This window comes from Rattus norvegicus, chromosome 9 (genome assembly GCF_021556685.1).
Source record: "Rattus norvegicus strain SHRSP/BbbUtx chromosome 9, alternate assembly SHRSP_T2T, whole genome shotgun sequence".
In the NCBI taxonomy this organism is placed as follows: Eukaryota; Metazoa; Chordata; class Mammalia; order Rodentia; family Muridae; genus Rattus; species Rattus norvegicus.
Genome location: NC_141542.1, coordinates 124,411,362 through 124,429,570, shown reverse-complemented (window position 1 = coordinate 124,429,570; position 18,209 = coordinate 124,411,362). Strand labels below are relative to the sequence as shown.

The 18,209-nt window shown below is 45.6% G+C and overlaps 1 protein-coding gene and 1 long non-coding RNA gene across 2 annotated transcripts in view; one reads left to right on the top strand and one right to left on the bottom strand.

Moving 5' to 3' along the window:
- Positions 1 to 18,184, top strand: part of LOC148003901 (uncharacterized) — a 57,190-nt gene extending 39,006 nt beyond the window's left edge. The window contains exon 3 of the long non-coding RNA XR_015629276.1: positions 17,693 to 18,184. This is a non-coding gene — a long non-coding RNA (uncharacterized LOC148003901). The remainder of the gene's footprint in view (positions 1 to 17,692) is intronic.
- On the bottom strand, positions 12,013 to 17,219 carry Zbtb14 (zinc finger and BTB domain containing 14). Its single transcript, NM_172325.2, has 2 exons — positions 17,136 to 17,219; positions 12,013 to 15,290 (listed from the first exon to the last, which is right to left on the bottom strand). Exons 1-2 carry the CDS (start codon positions 17,136 to 17,138, stop codon positions 13,944 to 13,946), a joined length of 1,350 nt encoding a protein of 449 aa, NP_758828.2. The 5' UTR covers positions 17,139 to 17,219; the 3' UTR covers positions 12,013 to 13,943.
- Positions 18,185 to 18,209: the final 25 nt, after the last annotated feature.

The following is an 18,209-nucleotide window of genomic DNA, read 5'->3' as shown; positions in this document are numbered from 1 at the left end:
TTTTCCTATATCAGTTTGACCACACTGAGGCTAGTCTCCTGACCCTTGACCTTTTTCTCCCAGGTCCTGCGCACTTCCTTGTAAAGAACCTGACTAAACCAGTTGCTCAAGAATCCCCAAGCTCAGTATCTAATCTTCAGCATCACCAACCCCCAGGGAGGTCCATCTGCCTGCCCTGGCTAGAGCAAGCATTCACTCGCTAGGTTTAGGCAGAATTCCTTGCTCCACTGGAAAATAACAACAAAATATGGGGATTTTTAAAAATTTATTTAGAGTATTGGCCAGGATGGGGGGAGCAGAGAAATTGTTACTCTCTGTGTTGACCAAAAGACATTTTACAATTTATATAAGACATGAAACACAATGTGTAATTTTATGCCTTCAGACTTCGTTGTGGTAGGCATTATCAGAACTGTGAGGGTCACCTTTGCTGGAAGACAGCTCCTTCTCTGGTGTTCCCCCAGAAGTCTTCCCCTCCCCTCACCTTGCAAACTCCTGGAGTAATTCTTCTCACCTGGACACTGTACATTGGGCCAGATGCTTGTTCTAGTACGTTCCGTCCCTGACCTGTTTCCTGGTCCTGTGTAAACTCCCACTTCCCCAAGCAGTGGTCAAGCTGAGTTCGCTTCCATACTGAGGTCTCTTATCTACTACTGCAGGAGGCTTAGATAAAAATCAACTTTTACTGCTCGAGGTGCTGTTCCAGCTCTGGTTTTCCCTTGGCGTATCGAGGGCTAATCAGTTAACTTCTATTCCCTCAAACTCCCGAAACAGAATGTTCTAGAGTGTGCCATGGAGAAGCTGGTCCATCTCACTCCGCCCCTAACTGGGGCCAGAGATGTGACCAGGGGCAAGCGTCTCGATTCACTGTCTCTCTGCAATGCTTCTTAGACTCACATTGGCCCCGAGGTTCAGTTTCCTTGGCTATGCTGGCCAAGGATTACTTTCCTAGTCAGACTCCTGGCTGAGGTCTTGTCTTTGTTCGGACAGCAGAACACTTGTCAGATCCCAGTCCTGAGAAGTGGGAGCTTGCTCGTGTCATGCGTACAACTCCCTCCACCTCCCCTGCGCATGCGTACAACTCCTTCCACCCTTCCCTGCGCAGGACAAATACATGAGGGGCTCTAAGATTTCTATTACTCGAACACGCTAGCATGGATTTGAAAATCACCATCTTCGTTCCCACAAGTGAACTACTAGTGCCCATTTAAAATTATTATATGACCTCACCCTCAAAGGTTTTCATAGCTTTTATACTTAAAGAAAGTAAACATAGGTCATATGTGTATGTACACACACATTTTTTTTCTTATGGGACTTACATGGGCCTAGAAAATTAAAACAGTAAAAAGGTTGCATAACAAAGACAAATGTTAACTGTATAATGACCGAGAGCTAATTTGAATACTAAACGATGATGACAGGTTTAGCTCATAGAATGCAGCGGCTACGAGCGCTTCTCAAGGCTGTCAGCTTGCCTGCATCTGCAGTTAACTACGGCCCAGGATCCTAGGTTCACCTGTGAGGAATTTTTCTTGACTGAGTTATTTGAAGTGGGAAGAGCCACCCTAAATCCAGAACTTTTGAAAGGGGGACAATCTACCTTAAACCTTGACCACACCTTCTGGCGACTGTCTAAGACATGGAGGAAGGACACTTGCTCTCCACCTGCTCACCCTCTCTCTGACTGCAAGTGCATTCCTCTCACTGGAATTAGAGCCTCATTCTTGTGTGTGCTGAAGACTGCCTGAGACATCCAGCCTTGCAGATTGAACTACTGAATTCTTGGTTGGAGACAGCCATTGCTGGACTAGTCAGACGGAAGCCTGTAGTCCACCCTGATGAATGTTGTTATTCATTCTGTCAGTTCTGTTTCTCTAGAGGGCCCTGCATAATACAAGAGACAACTTCAAGTATTCTCTTTTCTATTAAAGATGTATTTATGTTATGTAGATGAATACACGGTCACTGTCTTCAGACACACCAGAAGAGGGCATCGGATCCCCTTACAGATGGTTGTAAGCCACCATATGGTTGCTGGGAATTGAACTCAGTACCCCTGGAAGAGCAGTCAGAGCTCTTAACCACTGAGCCATCTCTCAAGTATTCTTAAGGGCACAGGTCACAGACCTACGTGTCAAGATGCTAAACGGCCGAGGCTGAAAGTGCAGCTCAGAGGAGGAGAGATGACTCAGCGGGCACAGCTTCCCTTCCACGTGGAAAAACAAATAGCATCTGGCTTAGGCCAGGTTCTGGGCTCCTGAGAGCACTCAGGTACCTCCCAGGGTGTTTATCTTCTTGCTTTGTCAAGTAGGAATTCCAGATAAGTGAGTAGACATACTTCTTGTCTCCCCCACTAGACTTAATTCTTGAGAGCAGGGTCCACCCCTCATCAGCCTGGAGCCTCTTTCCTCCCCAGTGCTTTGACCTGAGAATTCTGCTCCTTTGTGTCATGGTGGTGTTCACCTGCTCCAGGAGAGGAAAAGGAAAGACCAGGACATACACATGAGTGTGTTGGAGATGCGGACATGTTATTTTACCTCATTTCCTTCCAGTCCCTTCACAGTTCCAATGACGGTCTTTCTCTTTTGCGCTTTCTTCCACAGTGCTGGTGGCATTAAAGTATTAGGACACCCAAGATGGAGGGCGGTTGAAGTGGTGTCCTCTGGTCTTCACACTGCCATGCACACACCCACCTTGTAGTTTATTCTACTAGTTAATTAGGACAAGGTCTCTTGTTCTCAAGTGAACCACAAACTTTTGGATTCTTGGGCTTAGAGACTCCTCCTGTCTCAGCTTTCCCAGTAGATGAGACTACAAGCTCAGATCTCTACATTGGGTTTTCCTCCAGCTTGTTATCAATTATCCATTTATTTTGATGGGGTCTTTTTTTGTAGCCCTTGGATGACCTGGAACTCCCGTGTAGACCAGGGTTTCCCAAAGCTCGCCTTGTTGAGGTTAAAGGCAAGCGCCGCTGTGCCTGGCTTTCTTGAAACTTTAAAGAAAGAAAAATACACAGAATGCAAATAATCAGGAATTCAAATGATTTCAGACTCCTCAGGAGATTTTTGAAATTTGAAGACAGGCTATAGTTTTTTGTTTGTTTGGTTTTCCCAGAGAGTTTCACTAGTAGCCAGAGCCTGGCCTCAGGACTGAGGTCCTGGACTGAGATTACAATCTGTCCACACACTTAGATCACATAATACCATTATCTAATTGAGTCATGATTTTATACTGAAAAACTAGTCCATAATTATAGCTCTAATTGCGGGATACCCTATGGCCCACAACATCTCCTACAGCCAGTGCTGTCTACCCCGTCACTCAGCAGGGGGTCTGAAATGATTAGTCTGTGAGATGCACCACTGTCCCCTCCTCTCTAGAGGGACACAAACACTCTTCAGGCATTAACAATCATTCAAGCCGTGTAAACGGCTGTCTCTAAGACCCTCCTGCTAAATCTCCCCTTTTCAGGTCCTTTCAGAACTCTGGCTGATCAGTAACCCTTCCAAACCTGTTTGTTTTAACCTGGTACCATTAAAACTGTCCAAGAAACCTCTTGTGTAAAGGCAAGGAATTGTTCACACCCTGACAGATTTTTTCCCCCTCTTACAGTTTAGAAGCCAGCCATCATCAATTAGGTGTGAAAGCTGAAGTTAGTCTGCCACACTTCTGCTGGAGGATAGGTTCCATCCAAACAAAGGGAGGGGAGACTTAGGGACCACATGTGGGAGCACGGCTCAGAATGGAGCTCTAGAACAGTGCAGAAGAGGATGGTTTAAATGTGGGTGAATGACTAAAATGTGAGTGTTCCTAGGTGCAGCCTAATGGCATGAGGCCGGGCACCTGTCTCAGAATTTTGGGCACGCCCCCTAATGCTGGCAGTCGTGTGTTAAACATCTCAGCTAAAATAGGTAAATATTAACCGTGAACAGTGAATCCTCACTGGACAAAAATCACAATACACAGGTGTCTGTGTTTTCGCTCTAGCCTAAGGAGCTCAGTTTATTCTTGAGTCAAATATGAGTGACCAGAACGTGAGGCTTCAGATGACAACGAACACTGTGTCCCAACTTGGTAACAATTCTCTGGAGTTTTTACAGTGATGGGCCAGAAGAGAGCTACAAATCAAGACACTTTGGGGATGCATCGGCGGTCACGTTACCAGGTGTGAGGGTTACCAAACAGCAGAACGACCTCCTTGGAGGGTTTCAGATGGGGTCTGATGACGACCTTAGCCCTGAGCTGAGGATCCTGTGATAGGCACAAAGGTTAGATCAGACAAGACGGGCAACAAGTTAGGCACAAAGGTTAGATCCACAAGTGGCTACTGAGGAGCTAAAGACAGTCCAAGGTCACTTGGCCATCATCACGGGGTTTTTGGTCAACTGACCAGCCTTGTGGAATCTTTAACACAAGCGTGTCCCAGGACCCTGAGCTCAAGAGAAAGGGGAATGTCCACGTGTGAGGGGGGTGGGTAATGGAGGCTCTCCATAGGAAGGAAACAACAGTGTGTCTGAAAATACTGAGTAAAGGCTATAAAAGCTTGTTCTTAGAGGGACGGAGATGAACACCAAAGTTAGCAACCAAAATAGCAGAAATTCAAGAAGCTGTACTCTTTCTAGCCAAAGAAGATGGTCTCCAATTCCTGGTAACTATTTGCCTCTGGCAAGGATCATAAGTATCTCCATTTAGTGTGTGTTTTCTCCACTTCTCTCCAGTTCACTCTGCGGGACAGCAAAGTAAAACTGAACCCTGTCTATCTTATTTTGGCGTAATAGGATTTCAACTACGATTATGTAAAATAAAAAAACAGGGGCTGGGGATTTAGCTCAGTGGTAGAGCGCTTACCTAGCAAACGCAAGGCCCTGGGTTCGGTCCCCAGCTCCGAAAAAAAAAAAAAAAAAACAAAAAACAAAAAACAAAAAACAAAAAAAAAAAACAAACAAACAAAATCAACAATTTTTTCATGTTTTTATTTATTGTTTGGTAAAAGAGTGGTTGTGGGGGGGCAGTAGCACATAGTAGGGGCAACATATTTCAATATATTGTGTGCGTTTACAAGACCTGTATGGTTGTTTTTGTTCTTCAAAAGCAACTGGGTCCAAATTTCTCCAAATAGTTGTGTATACATGCATGCCTGCATGTATGCGTGTGCATGCGTGCGTACGTGTATGCCTGCGTGCCCGCGTACCTGCGTGCGTGCCTGCGTGCATGCGTGCATGTGTGCGTGCGGTGCGTGGCAGCGGATGGGGGATTCTATCTACAGAAATAGTTGGCGATTATGCAAGATGACGATAAGAGAAAGTGAAAGTGAGAATATTTGCGTGGGAGCCAACAACGGTGGCTTGATAGATTCGGGCCCCAAATGGAAAAGGTGAGAAGGAACCATTGAATAAAGTCAGAGCCCAGTAAAACAACAAACAAAACAAAACAAAAAACACAAAACCAAAACACCCTCAGCTGTTCACACACTGCCTGTCTACCTCCTTGCTGGCAACCAGGAAGTATTGGAGCCCTGCATTGTGCGTTATTTTGACCACCTTTTGACCGGATCGCCAGGGTTGCGATGGGGTTGGCAACAGCCAAAGGCTGAGTGCTCACCAAGCAGCGGCAGGAAAGCCTAGGTTAAGACAGCGGGTTACACCAAGTGAGGTTTGAATGCTTTCCTGGGAGCTGCGACAACTCGACAACTCGTGGGATCATCAAACCGTTTTCCATTTCAGAGTACGAGGGGTGACCGCCTGCTCTCGGGAGTGCCTCCCCACCCCCTTACGATCACGTCTAGCGCTGTTTGGAATGAGAGGCCAGGAGATTTTCAAGTCGCTTCATTAAAAAGTTCCTGGAAAATAAACAGAATAATTGCAGAACAATAGGCTCGCAGTGGAAATAACGGAGATAACCCTAAAGACCTAAATCTAATCCATTCCTTCAGGACAAAGGAAACGATCTAAGATGGTGGAGGCTCGTGTTCACAGTCTGTGTGGTAAGCCAAAGACAGTGGACGAGGATCTGGATCCCCATAGTTTTACCGACTGACAGAAATAGTGACAAAATTGTGACCCCCACCCCCACGAACCCAATCTATTTTCTGTTGCCAATATTACAATACCGCCAAATGATCAAACTCTAACAAAAATGCGTTGATTTTGGCTCATGATCCTGGAAGGTGGAGAGACTACATCTGCTGGTGTCCTTCTTGCCGAGCATGTGCATGTGTGAGCACACGTGTGCATGTATCTATGACCCCCCCACACCCTTTTAAATAAAGCTGTATGGATCCTATAATGGGGTCTTGCCTGAACCTAATCACATCTCAAGCAGGCACATTTTAGGGAAGTGGGCTATTTCTAAGCTCTTTGTCCCCTAAAGGTTTGCAGGTTAATGGGCTGGTCGCCCATGGTGCTCTTGGGAATGGTTGAAGATTTAGTAGGGAGGGTTGGTAGAAGGGAGGTATATCAGCAGAGCCTTTCCTGAAAGAGGATATTGGAACCCCTGGGCCTGAGTCACCGCCATACCTCCATACCTTCATACCTCATGGCTGCTGTGAGGCCAATATTTCGTGGCCCCCAGGAGTGACTATGGGACTACAGGCCTAAAGTAATAGAGACAAGTGACCACGGCAGAAACTGTAAAACTGTCAGCTCCAAAGACATGCTCCCATTTTTATGTTCTCTAGGGAGCTGCCACAGTAGCACTCACTTAATTCCACAGTAATTCTATCATCTGGAAGTCGACGCTGCCACTATCAGAGGAAATAATCCGAACCATATCCAGACCAAGGCACCATGTATTCTCATGAGATTCCCATGTTGTCATCCCATTTTGTGGGTGAGTTAAATCTGGAAAATCGCTCGTCCAAAAGTCGCCGGCCCGATAGCACCCACTCAGTGGGCAGAACCAGAGCCCAGACCAAGGCTCGTACTTTAAATATCACTGACTTTGTCAACTTGTACAAATATTTTCCTAGTGTAGTCACAGAAAAAAAAAAAGTCCCAATTTCAAAAATTTCAGAACGAGCAGTACAATGGCTGTCTGAAAGTTCACCCGTCATGTAACAAGGTTGTTGAACCACACACTGAAAGAGTAGATAATCATATACGGCAAACTCGAAAACAAGTCTGCATCGTCGTCATGTGTGCTAGAGTTTTAGAAAGAGCCAAAACTTTATAAACCAGACATACTTCAGGTCACTTAAGATTGAGACAAGTAAAAGAAGGTTCCAGTCTTTCTTCTTCCTCTTCCTCCGTCTTCCTCCTTCTTCCTCCCTCCTCCTCCTCCCCCTCCTCCTCCCTCCCCATCCTCCTCCCCCTTCTCCTCTTCCCTTTTCCTCTTCCTTCCTCCTCCTTTCTTCTTCCTTCTCCTCCCTCCTCCTCCTCTCCCTCCTCCTCCTTTGTTCCTAGGCATGAATGGTAGCCTGGTGAGGCAGCACATGCCTATAATTACATCACTTGGGAAGCAGAGAGAAAAGAAATCAGGAATACAAAGACATTCTCAGCTACACATTATGTTTGAGCTATCCTGGGCTACATAAAACCCTGTTTAAAAACAAAGGTTTGCGGATGGTCTGATGATCTAGAGGGAACCCCCTGTCTTAGGGTTTTACTGCTGTGAACAGACACCACCCACAACCAAGGCAACTCACATAAGGACAATATTTAATTAGGGCTGGCTTACAGGTTCAGAGGTTCAGTCCACTATCATCAAGGCAAGAACATGGCAGCATTCTGGCAGGCATGGTGCAGGAGGAGCTGAGAGTTCTACATCTTCATCTGAAGGCTGCTAGCAGACTGACTTCCAGGCAGCTAGGATGAGGGTCTTAAAGTTCACACCCACAGTGACACGCCTACTCCAACAGGGCCACACCTTCTAATAGTGCCACTCCCTGGGCTAAGCATATTCAAACCATCACACACACACACACACACACACACACACACACACACACACACACACACACCAAATAAAACCTGAGAATAGTAGTTATCTCACAGCATGGACAGATAAGCCAGCCATGAACACCAGATACATTCATCAACACACAGCCTAGTCGTAGCTTACCTATCACCAAGTTTCAGTCGGGTTCTGGATAGTTTTTTAATGTAGTACCTGGAGAACACGTTATCTCATAGCTCACAGACGTTTGGAGAACATGATTAACCATGGAGTGTCCAAAACAAATTGTCTCTTGCTTTTCACTTCTCCTTTTGAAGAGCCACGTGTTATCAGTGGTACTTAGAGCTTCAACGAAATCTTGTTTGCTCTAATGCCTACCGATGCAGCACGCTTCCTGACGGTGAGGAAAGCATAGAGAGAACAGCGGAGCCAAGGAGTTCCCGGATTTAGGAGAAGAGTGCTCACATGTTCTGTTCAGTGAGGTGTGGATACCCTAACAGTGAACCAAAGGCTCACCCCTCCATCCTTCTCATCTGTTCAAGTCATGATACTTTACGTCAGTCATATCTGATTTCAAAGTTAAATTTATTTCTATATTTTGAAATAAGAATGATATAAAGTGGGCAGGGAATCGAATACATTTTGCTGTTGTTGTTATTTCATGACAGGGTTTCTTCGTGCAGCCCTGACTGGCCTCAAACTCGCTCTGTGGAGAAGGCTGTCCTCGAACTCAGAGATCCCGCCTCTGCCTCCCTCATCCTGAGGTCAAAGGCGTGCCATTATGCCCAACTGCAAATTGCAGTTACGGACAGTTGGGTGCTGCCATGTGGTACGGTGCTGGGGGTCGAAACTGTGACCTCCAGGAAAGCAGCCAGGGCTCTAAACACCCGACCATCTCTTGGGCCTCAAAATAGGTTCCCACCAAAGCAATTAAGGAAGATCATTCAAGCAGCAGAGCTTGTGGGGGAGAGAAGTAGGGCCTGAATCTGAGAATCTAAGAACAAGAGAGTACTAAAGAGGGAGCAAGTTCCACATGATCTCCAAGCACAGGTGACCAACCTCACAGCTGGTTTTGGCTCCAAACTACATGGACTTCGTAGGGCTTCCCTGGATCCCTGCATTTTGAGACTTGTGAAGAAAGCTAGCCATTGGCTATCGTTCATGACATCTTGCCAGTGGACTTCCATGTTTGGGGACAGGTTCTAGAATTAAGGTAAGGTCAGTTTAGTGTCTGACCCACTGCACAGAAGACTTTCTTTGAATCTTGTTACCCTTATTTATCGCGTGCATGTGTGCACGGGAGCACCAGACCATCATGGAGTCCCGTAGAATGATGCAGGTGAAGGCAGGTACAGGATAGAATGAGGCCTGTCATTGGACGAGAAGGAAGGATGGGTGGGAGAAAAGTTTTAGAGGAGGAGGAGACTGGAGAAGGGAGAGCTGTGCAAGAAGCAACCTGGAAGCAGACTTAAACGGTCCCCACTGTGCATCCTTACATAGTTACAGGTTGTTATGAATGTTCTTAAGAGATGGATGTGTACAGGATTTTGTGTATCTAGATGAGCAAACTGGATCTTATCTAGGTGGGCAATTATATCTTATCAGTTGGATCGGAGGTTATTGTGTGGTGTGTTCTTTCATGTGGCGACTTAATTGAGTTCAAGAGTATGTGGTGGCAGGACACACTGGGCCACCACCGAATTGGGATGTGTATGTCTGGCATGGTGGGAACCTGCCTTGGGAACTAGATGGGTAGAGAGATCATTGCCAGGCTCAGAGAGTAGCTATCGGCAGTGTGATATGGGACGGAGCTAAGCAGGTGAGATGCTTTGTTGACTGAGATAAAAATATCCCGCAGGTGCTGTGTGGCCCTATGGTGCCGACATTAGTGCAGGATAAAAAAAAAAAAAAAAGCTTTTTTAGTTTAAAGCTTTAAAGTTTAAAAATTTTAAAGTTTGGGGCTGGGGATTTAGCTCAGTGGTAGAGTGCTTGCCTAGGAAGCACAAGGCCCTGGGTTCGATCCCCAGCTCCGAAAAAAAGAACCAAAAAAAAAAAAAATTTAAAGTTTAAAGCTTTCAGAGTCCAAGCACGACTTGTAGGCACTCTACCATATGAACCCCAGGGATCAAGCTCTGGTCCTCAGGCCTCATGGGATGAGCCTTTACGAGTCACCTTGCTGGTTGACTTTGATACCACTGAATTTCATGAGAAGAGTGAAGCCTTTAGTTACCTTTCGGAGGGAAGTAAGTTCTATGAACTGTATTAACACACTCCCAGATTGAGAAGCGTTTTGCACATGTGGGTGATAATGCACTATCTTCACAGGTACAGAACTTTGTGAGAACTCAAAGGTGGGGCATTTGCTCCCGGACAGTAGGACTGGCCAGTCCCTCACCTGCTGGGTTCTTAGCACCTAGCCGGAGGCCTGGCACAGTAAATGCCAGGCATTCAACCCATATTGTTAGTGGACACTGATCCTACTCCACAGAAAGTGTCTTCCTGTAGGATTATTGAAAATATCCTCCAAAGAAAGCAAGCAGACTAAAATCAAAATCCCGGGGGCGGTAGTCTTCATCCCTTCAGTGGGGAAACAGCAGATATTCTTGGAATTTATGTAAACCAGGGCAGATAATACCGAGCCGTAGTCTGAAAAGCATTCGCTTTGGGAAAGCTTTATATAAAAATATTGTCCGAATGGATGACTTCATGTGTGCCTCAGAACTGCAGTTCTGCCTGTGCCGTCACGTCCCCTAAGTCGGTTTGGAAGCCGACCACATCAGGGTGTACACTTGACTACATGCCAGTGACCTACTTAAAAATGAGCAGACGACGTGTGATTATGAAACCAAAGAAAATTCTAGGATGAGTACGAAGGGACAGGGCTGTGAACGGGCAGCTTCCATAGACACTTCTCAGTTACGAACTCTTTAAATGATGTGTCAGGCTACGATGCAGAGCCAGCAACGATAGAATTAGCAGGTACTGGGGGGAAAAAACTCAGGTCTCTGTGTCCACTGAGAACATCCTTGGCACGGTGCGGTCTACTGGCACATGCCTGTAGTTCCAACCCTGACGAGGCAGAAGCAGGCAGATATCTGAGTTTGAGGTAAACCGAGCTACAGCCTGATAACATGTCTAACCGATGCAACAGGAACTATTTACGGGGACCCCAGGAAGCGGGATACCGGGTGGGCTCAGTGTTGTGCAACTTTCATGGTAGGCAATGGGGTAAAAATCCACTTCTTTAACTTAAGGTGAAGAAACTCATGCTCAGCCTAAAATGTGTTTCAGCCTGTGTGTCACCCTTCAGTGCATAAGCAAACGCTTTGCCTCCATGCCCTATCCCTCATGTCAGTCGTTTGCTCAGGATGGTCTTGAACCCACTCTTTAGCTACAGTCATGGGGCCTTTAACTTTCGATCTTGCCTCAGCCTCCTGAGTAGCTGGGTTGATAGGCCTGTGCCCCGACGCCCAATTCTCTCAGCTGCTTTGAGAGTGACAGAATCCCTTACAGCTCCTCTTGTTGACCATCCAAACCAATGATAACACACTGGGGTCAGCACAATGCTTGCAGACACAGGCTTTGTACAGGAAGAAATGGTATCGATGGGAAGGTTGCTACCTACTATGCCTCTGTTTAGAACTCCTTTATGCTCACGCACCACAGATTCCGGGCCAGAGCATCTCAGCAGGAACTCCCCATGCCTCTGCGGGTCCCTTCAGAAATCTAACATGGTGGTTTTCCTACCTTGGGGATGGGTGGAGCTAACTGGATCAAGAAAGGCACTGTTCCTGCTCAGGGCCAAGGAAAGTAACAATAAGAGTCCATTGCCCCTAAAAATATCTAAAGAAAGCACATACTCCAATAGGAACCCAGCACCCATGGTAGAAGCTGTAACACAGATACAGAACGGCTCAAACACTAAACCATATAATACAAAGTACTGAAAAGCCTGCTTTGTTTTCTCAGGTTCCAACACAATTACCTGTGTCCACAAGGCCTTTTATAGGAACTAATCTTATATCCGAAGTTTGAGCCCCTATGAAACCATGACTATAACAGCATGTAGATCTGGACATGCTCAATGGAGGCATAAAAAAAGATCAAGAACAAGAGAAGTGTATCATTATCTTTATATACAAAAACAAAGGCCCAAAATATGGTTTGTTGAAATAGCTATTAACAGGATGCCAGCTGATCTCACATTTGCTTTGGTTAACACAGCCCAGGATCACCAGTTGGCCCCCCCCTACTAACAGCATAGTCGAACTGACGGGATTGCCTTCGAAACAGAACAAACCGCTCAGGGAAAAATTAATTTAAGCCAATACATTTTAAAAATAAATTAAAAAAAAATCTTAACGGTAGCTTCTCCATCCGACAATCTCGGGCATAAACATGTACACCGGTTTTGAAAGTAAAAAATTTTCTCACAACAGTAATAACAGATGTTAGTACGGCAAGCCATGTAATGAAATTACTTTGATGCATTTATAAACAAAAAAGAAAAAAGAAAAACCTTAAGAACCAAAACATGAACTCTTAAAGCTGGCACCTTCTACAACTGTACACATCCTAAAACAATGGTCTACACTTTCTTACAGAACATAATCCGAACTCCGTTGGCATTTCAATATATTCCTAAGGAAACAGTCAAAAGAGCATTTAGTACGCCCAATCTGTAACAAAGTTCATAATTCTGATTTATGGCTATGACAAGGCAATCAGCTTCCATCGAAAACTGCAACCACCAATGATAAAACACATTTGGAGAACATGGACGGTTCGTCTGATGGTCTCTAACGTTGGTTGAAGGGGTCTGAGACTTGTTGCCAGTGAAAGGTACTTTAATCCACTGCGTAAAAAAAAGAAGAAGAAAAAAAAAAAAGGAAAGGAAAAAACATTGCAGCTGTCCTTTTTCTCGAAATGCATGAGACCAACACTACTATTTACACACTTAAAGGATTTCACATTCACGTAAGCGAGCGTCTTCTTCACGGGAACCTGAGTGCTGCAGAGATGCCCCCACCCCAAGCTTGACGACCTGCAAGCTACACAAACATCTGAAGAAACATCTCTGTTCCTTGTCCTAATTTTGATCTTAAATACAAAACCAGTCACAATTTCAAGACCTAGGAAACCTTAGGGCTTTTTTTTTTGTTTTTTTTTTGTTTTGTTTTAATCTGTAAAAACCTTGTCTTAGACTCTTCTCCTCCAGTCGATACTGGTCCACCGCACAGACACACACAGACAGTATGGCCACACTGGACAAAAGAGGAACTCGGTTTCAACACCACCAGCCTCCTGGTGATCTCGCTCACCCTGAGGTACCACATGACCCGCAGCATGGGTGGGTACAGGGGCCATTACAATGGATGAAGAAACACTTCAGGAAAGCAACCACTGTTTGTCCACAGGAACAGTGAAAAACGTGTGTGTGTGTGTGTGTGTGTGTGTGTGTGTGTGTGTGTATGTGAGAGAGAGAGAAATCACAAACCAAATATAAAACTCAACACCATTCCATTTTTCCACATTTGGTTTTGTACTTCTGCAGTGTTCTGGGTCAGCGCGTGCCAACACTGTCTGCACCCTATATATAAAGTTCTTGTATCCAGTTATTAAAACTGCTGTTTTGACCATGAGTAGTCACATACACTGGGATGATTGGGGAAATCAATTTATTTCAGTGACTCTCCGCAGTGCACTCACCAGCTTGGTAAGACTTGAGGGATTCTGGACGGGACAGAAGCCATCCATTTTAAACTAGACAAAGGAGATTTCGAACTAAAACCATAAAGAAGGGTAGAGGAACTTATTGAGAATATGAACTTTAGACATCACAAAAAACAAAACAAAACAAAACAAAAAAAAAACAACCAAACAAACAAACAAAAAAAACCTCAAACTGTTTGGTCAGAACGTAGGAACATAACTGCCTTGAGAAATCTGAGAATTACCTAACCGGAGTGCACACTGCCTTAGGTCCTGCCAGCACAGAAGTGTTCAAGCGACCACCTCCCGGGCCGAGTGTTCCTGACCCACCACCTCTAGCTACAGGCAATTGTCTCTAGCTGCTGTTCCGCCTCAGCGGCCATCGCTGCGGCCTGCAACTGTTCCGTCTCGCTCTGGATGGCACTGGGGGTGACCTGTTTCCTTTCACTGTGCATATTGTTCTCGTGCCTCTTCAGATCCGAGGCCTTGGCAAAGGCCTTGGTGCAGGAGCCGCACACAAAAGGCTTCTCCCCTCTGTGTCTTCTCTCGTGGTCCTTGAGGTGAGACTTGTGTTTGAAGGCTTTGTCGCACATGTGACAGGCGAACGGTCTCTCGTTGCTGTGAACTCTCTCGTGCTTCTTCAGGTCTGGGGCGCGGATAAACGACTTCCCGCACACCTCACAGCTGTATGGTTTATACCCCGTGTGGATCTTTAGGTGTTCCTTCAGATGGGCCTGGGTGGTGAAACCCTTTGTACACATCTCACAGACAAATGGCCTGTCTGCCGTGTGGAGCTTTTCATGCTTCCTCAACCTGCCTTCGTCAGAAAACGTCTTCCCGCACGCCTGGCAGGCGATCTGCTCCCGGTGGTGACCGTAGAGCAGGTACTCAAACTTCATGTCACTGGCTGCTGTCGTCCAGCCAGGAGTCTGTTCGTCTTTCACCTCGCTCATCCCGTCGTTAAAGGTTAAGGCTTGGGGGGTCTGAGACCCCAGATCTTTGGACTCGGGAGTCTCCATGGATTCCACCTCCTGGCCGTAGCAGTTCACTTTCCGAACCTCTTCACTCCCCAGCTCTTTCAAAATCGCTTCCTGAACCCTGAGAGTGGTCGTGGGAGACTTGCCGTCCTCCTGGCTTGGGGGAGTGCCCTCCACCGTGTCGTCAGAAGGGCTGTCATCCTGGTCCCCGATTTCTTCCACATCATCGTCCTGAGCATCGGCAGCGTCTCCAATGGGGCGGTTTAACTTGAGGCAATACTTACTCTTGGACTGGCCGTTACTTTCATCCGGGCTGGACACGTCGCGCTTCTGGGAACACAGTTTATCCAAAAAGCGGATGCCAAGAATCTGACCGGACGACATCATCAGGTTGACGTCCTCCTTCTTCACGGAAATCTTTGCTGTGTACATGTAGTTCAGCACCTCTTCAAATATGTCGGAACGGAGGAAATCTATCTCTATGACAGAAGAGCTATCCACTTCCAGCTTCTTAAACAGCTTCTTAAAGTACGTGCTGCAGGCGGCGAGGACACAGCGGTGGGCTCTGAACTTCACATCTTCCACCACGATGGCGATGTCACAGAACTCTCCTTCCAGGCGCTGTTCGTTCAGCGTTTTCAGAAACAGCGTCTTATGATCATCGTCATTGTATTTTATAGTTTCAGACATACTGATGAAAAACTCCTGTGAAGGAAATTTTAAAGGTGTTGTTCAGTCACATCAGTGAGTGTTTGGAAACCTAGTCATGTCAGAGAGTCAGGGTCAGAGATGGTCCCCGCATGGGTAAAAGCGAATGACCCCAGACAAGGGATTTCCATATCGCGATTCTGAATTACTTTCAGTTGATGAACAGTCCCCTCGTTATAACAACAATGACAGCTTTCCACAAAACACACACCCGGTTATCACTCCCTGAGATTTAGATGGCTCAGTTTACTTAATTTCAAGCAATTCTAGGAAGTAGGCGGTGGTTGTCCCCAATTTCTAAAAGAAGTCAGGAAGCTGCCCAACATCCTACCGCCTGTAAGATCCAGTAATCAAATCCAGGAGATGTTTAAAAACTAACGCAGTCTGAGAGTCAAGACAGATTAAACAACCCAAATAATGCAAACTCAGCTAGGCCCCATGGTGGCCACATGTAATTCCAAGAGGGTGCCAAGGTAGTTGGCTCTACTGGCTAAACAGTGAACTTCGGGTGGCATTGAGAGGTCCTGTCTCGATGGATGAGGAGGACATCAATCAAGGAAGGTGTCTGTCCTGTCAGCCTCAGGGTCTCCACAGGAATGGCGGCACACACATACACGCACATGCATGCACACCCATGCAGACATGTATACATACACCACATACGCAGAAAGAAAAGAAAAAAGATTCCTCAAGCCCTAACTGTGGTACCTAATTTCATGTGTGGAGGATGCAGTAAAATAACACTGGACCTGGGCATGATACTTCCTTGACTGAAGTGACAAACCACTAAAGAACTAGAGAGGGTGCCACCGCCACCATAGTCGGTGTTGTCTTCAAGTTTCTCCACAACAGTTTTGAGCCATTCCTGGATGAGTGTCAAGGTTTAACCTGACCTCAAAAGACATCTGGGCAGACAGTGGGGCGAGGCTTCAGGTTCACAGGAGGTCAGTCTTCCGGCCATGCAGTTAAAAGTCACACCAGCAGGTGTACCGCTTGAGTATCCTTTCTCTGAAATACTTGGGACCAGGAGTGTTTCGAGTTTTAGACTTTTGTTTTCCAGGTTTTGCAATACGTGCATATGCATAATGAAATAAGTTGGGTATGGTAGTCCAAGTCTAAACACAAAACTAGTTGGTATTTTATATATACCTTACACACACACCTTATACAGTTTCAAAAAAAATTTTTTTTTTCAAGACAGGGTTTCCTCTGTGTAGCCCTGGTTGCCCTAGAACTGGATCTGTAGACCAGCCTGGCCTTGAACTCAGAGAGATCTTGCCTCTTGCCTGCCTCAAATAATCTTTTTGTTTGTTTTGGTTTTTCTTCTCAAATAACATTTTAAACAATGCTTCACAGTATAGAATTCTCACTTACTGCCCTTTGAAAAGCCTCAGATTTCAAACATTTTGGACTTACGTTCAACCTGTACTCGGTAAGTATAGGAGTGTTTTAAAAACTGAGAAATTTCAGAACCACCATGAAAGGCCTTCCACTGTGTGGTCAAGAGTTGGTCTAATCATAGTACGTTTTATATCTTCTATATTTAAAAAAACGACACTGTTGTACTTTTATTCAACAAAGCGTTAAGTCTGAGGAAAACAGATTTTTCCTCATGGAAATAGAAGTGTAACTGTATGACGTGTGTGTGTGTGTGTGTGTGTGTGTGTGTGTGTGTGTGTGTGTAGTGTAACACTGGGGATCAGGGACTTAAACCAAGTAAGTATATTCCCCCTTACTGACATCCCTAGACCTTAGGGGTAGCTAAGAAGTAGGGGTGAGATACTTATTTTAAATCAAATGCCAAATGATATTCTAAGGCTTAATATTCTAAGGCACACTTACCATGAACAATTCAGGCTATTTTCTTAATGCCTTAAACAACAAAATCTTCAGATCAGAGTAAGTCTGATCAGGGGCAAGCCAGATCTATGGGAAGAAAGAGACAGATTAAGTAAGATTTTTTCACCCTCCACATTAAATTCTAAACCAAGTATTTACAAGGGCAAAAAAGCAAAACAAAGTCACAACACCCTCTGTTGTTCTACCTCTTGCACGCGAACCGTTTTCTGGGTGGACAGCATGAGGCTAGCAGTAATCAGGCCTTGTTCTACGTAAGGAGTAGACGTGGTGTGGCAGGTGGTATATATTCTTGAAAACGTCAGCATGTGATCCCTACCCGCACCACTTCCTGTTGGGTGCACAGCTTTCCACATTTTTCTTTAGGACCTATAAACATCTAGATGCATGTTTGTCTAAATACGGGAAGCCTGCAGGAGCACATACACCCAACAGCTAGCGGGCGAAGAAATAACAACTCCATTTTGTCTACTACACAATCACATACTCCTCTGCGACTGCCATGGATAAATCTTACATTGTTTCCTTATCCCTACATGCAGGTTCAAAGAATTTTCTTTCATGCTTCACCTAAAGAACTTCACATCCTGCAGCCCAAACAGACTGAAGAACAAAAATTTCCTCTACTGACCACCAATCCTACAAGTGCATTAGAAGCAGGTGTCCATGCTTCAATAAACTCCTACACAAAGACTTGGCCCGGGACTCCACCAAGGGATCGCCATCCTGAGAGCTCACAACAAGTTCATGCTGTAGGCATCACAGGGCTCTGAGTTAGCAGGCTTTCTCATGTGCACTGTGTGAGAGCTGGGAAGATGGTTTCTAAGGATGCTCCCTCAAGTCTTCATCTCAGCTGTCCTGGGTTCTAGATCCACCCTTGGCCTGCAGTCAGCCTAAGGGAAATCACTCCTTACAGAACCTTCTTCGGTGACACTTCTGATGTCACTAACTGTGGAATCAAGGGATGGGACTTGGGAAAAGAGTGGCCCTATGGTAGCCATGGCAACATATCAGTGTGTGCCTTCTCATTTCTGGTGAGTGTGTATTCTTGTTCAAAGG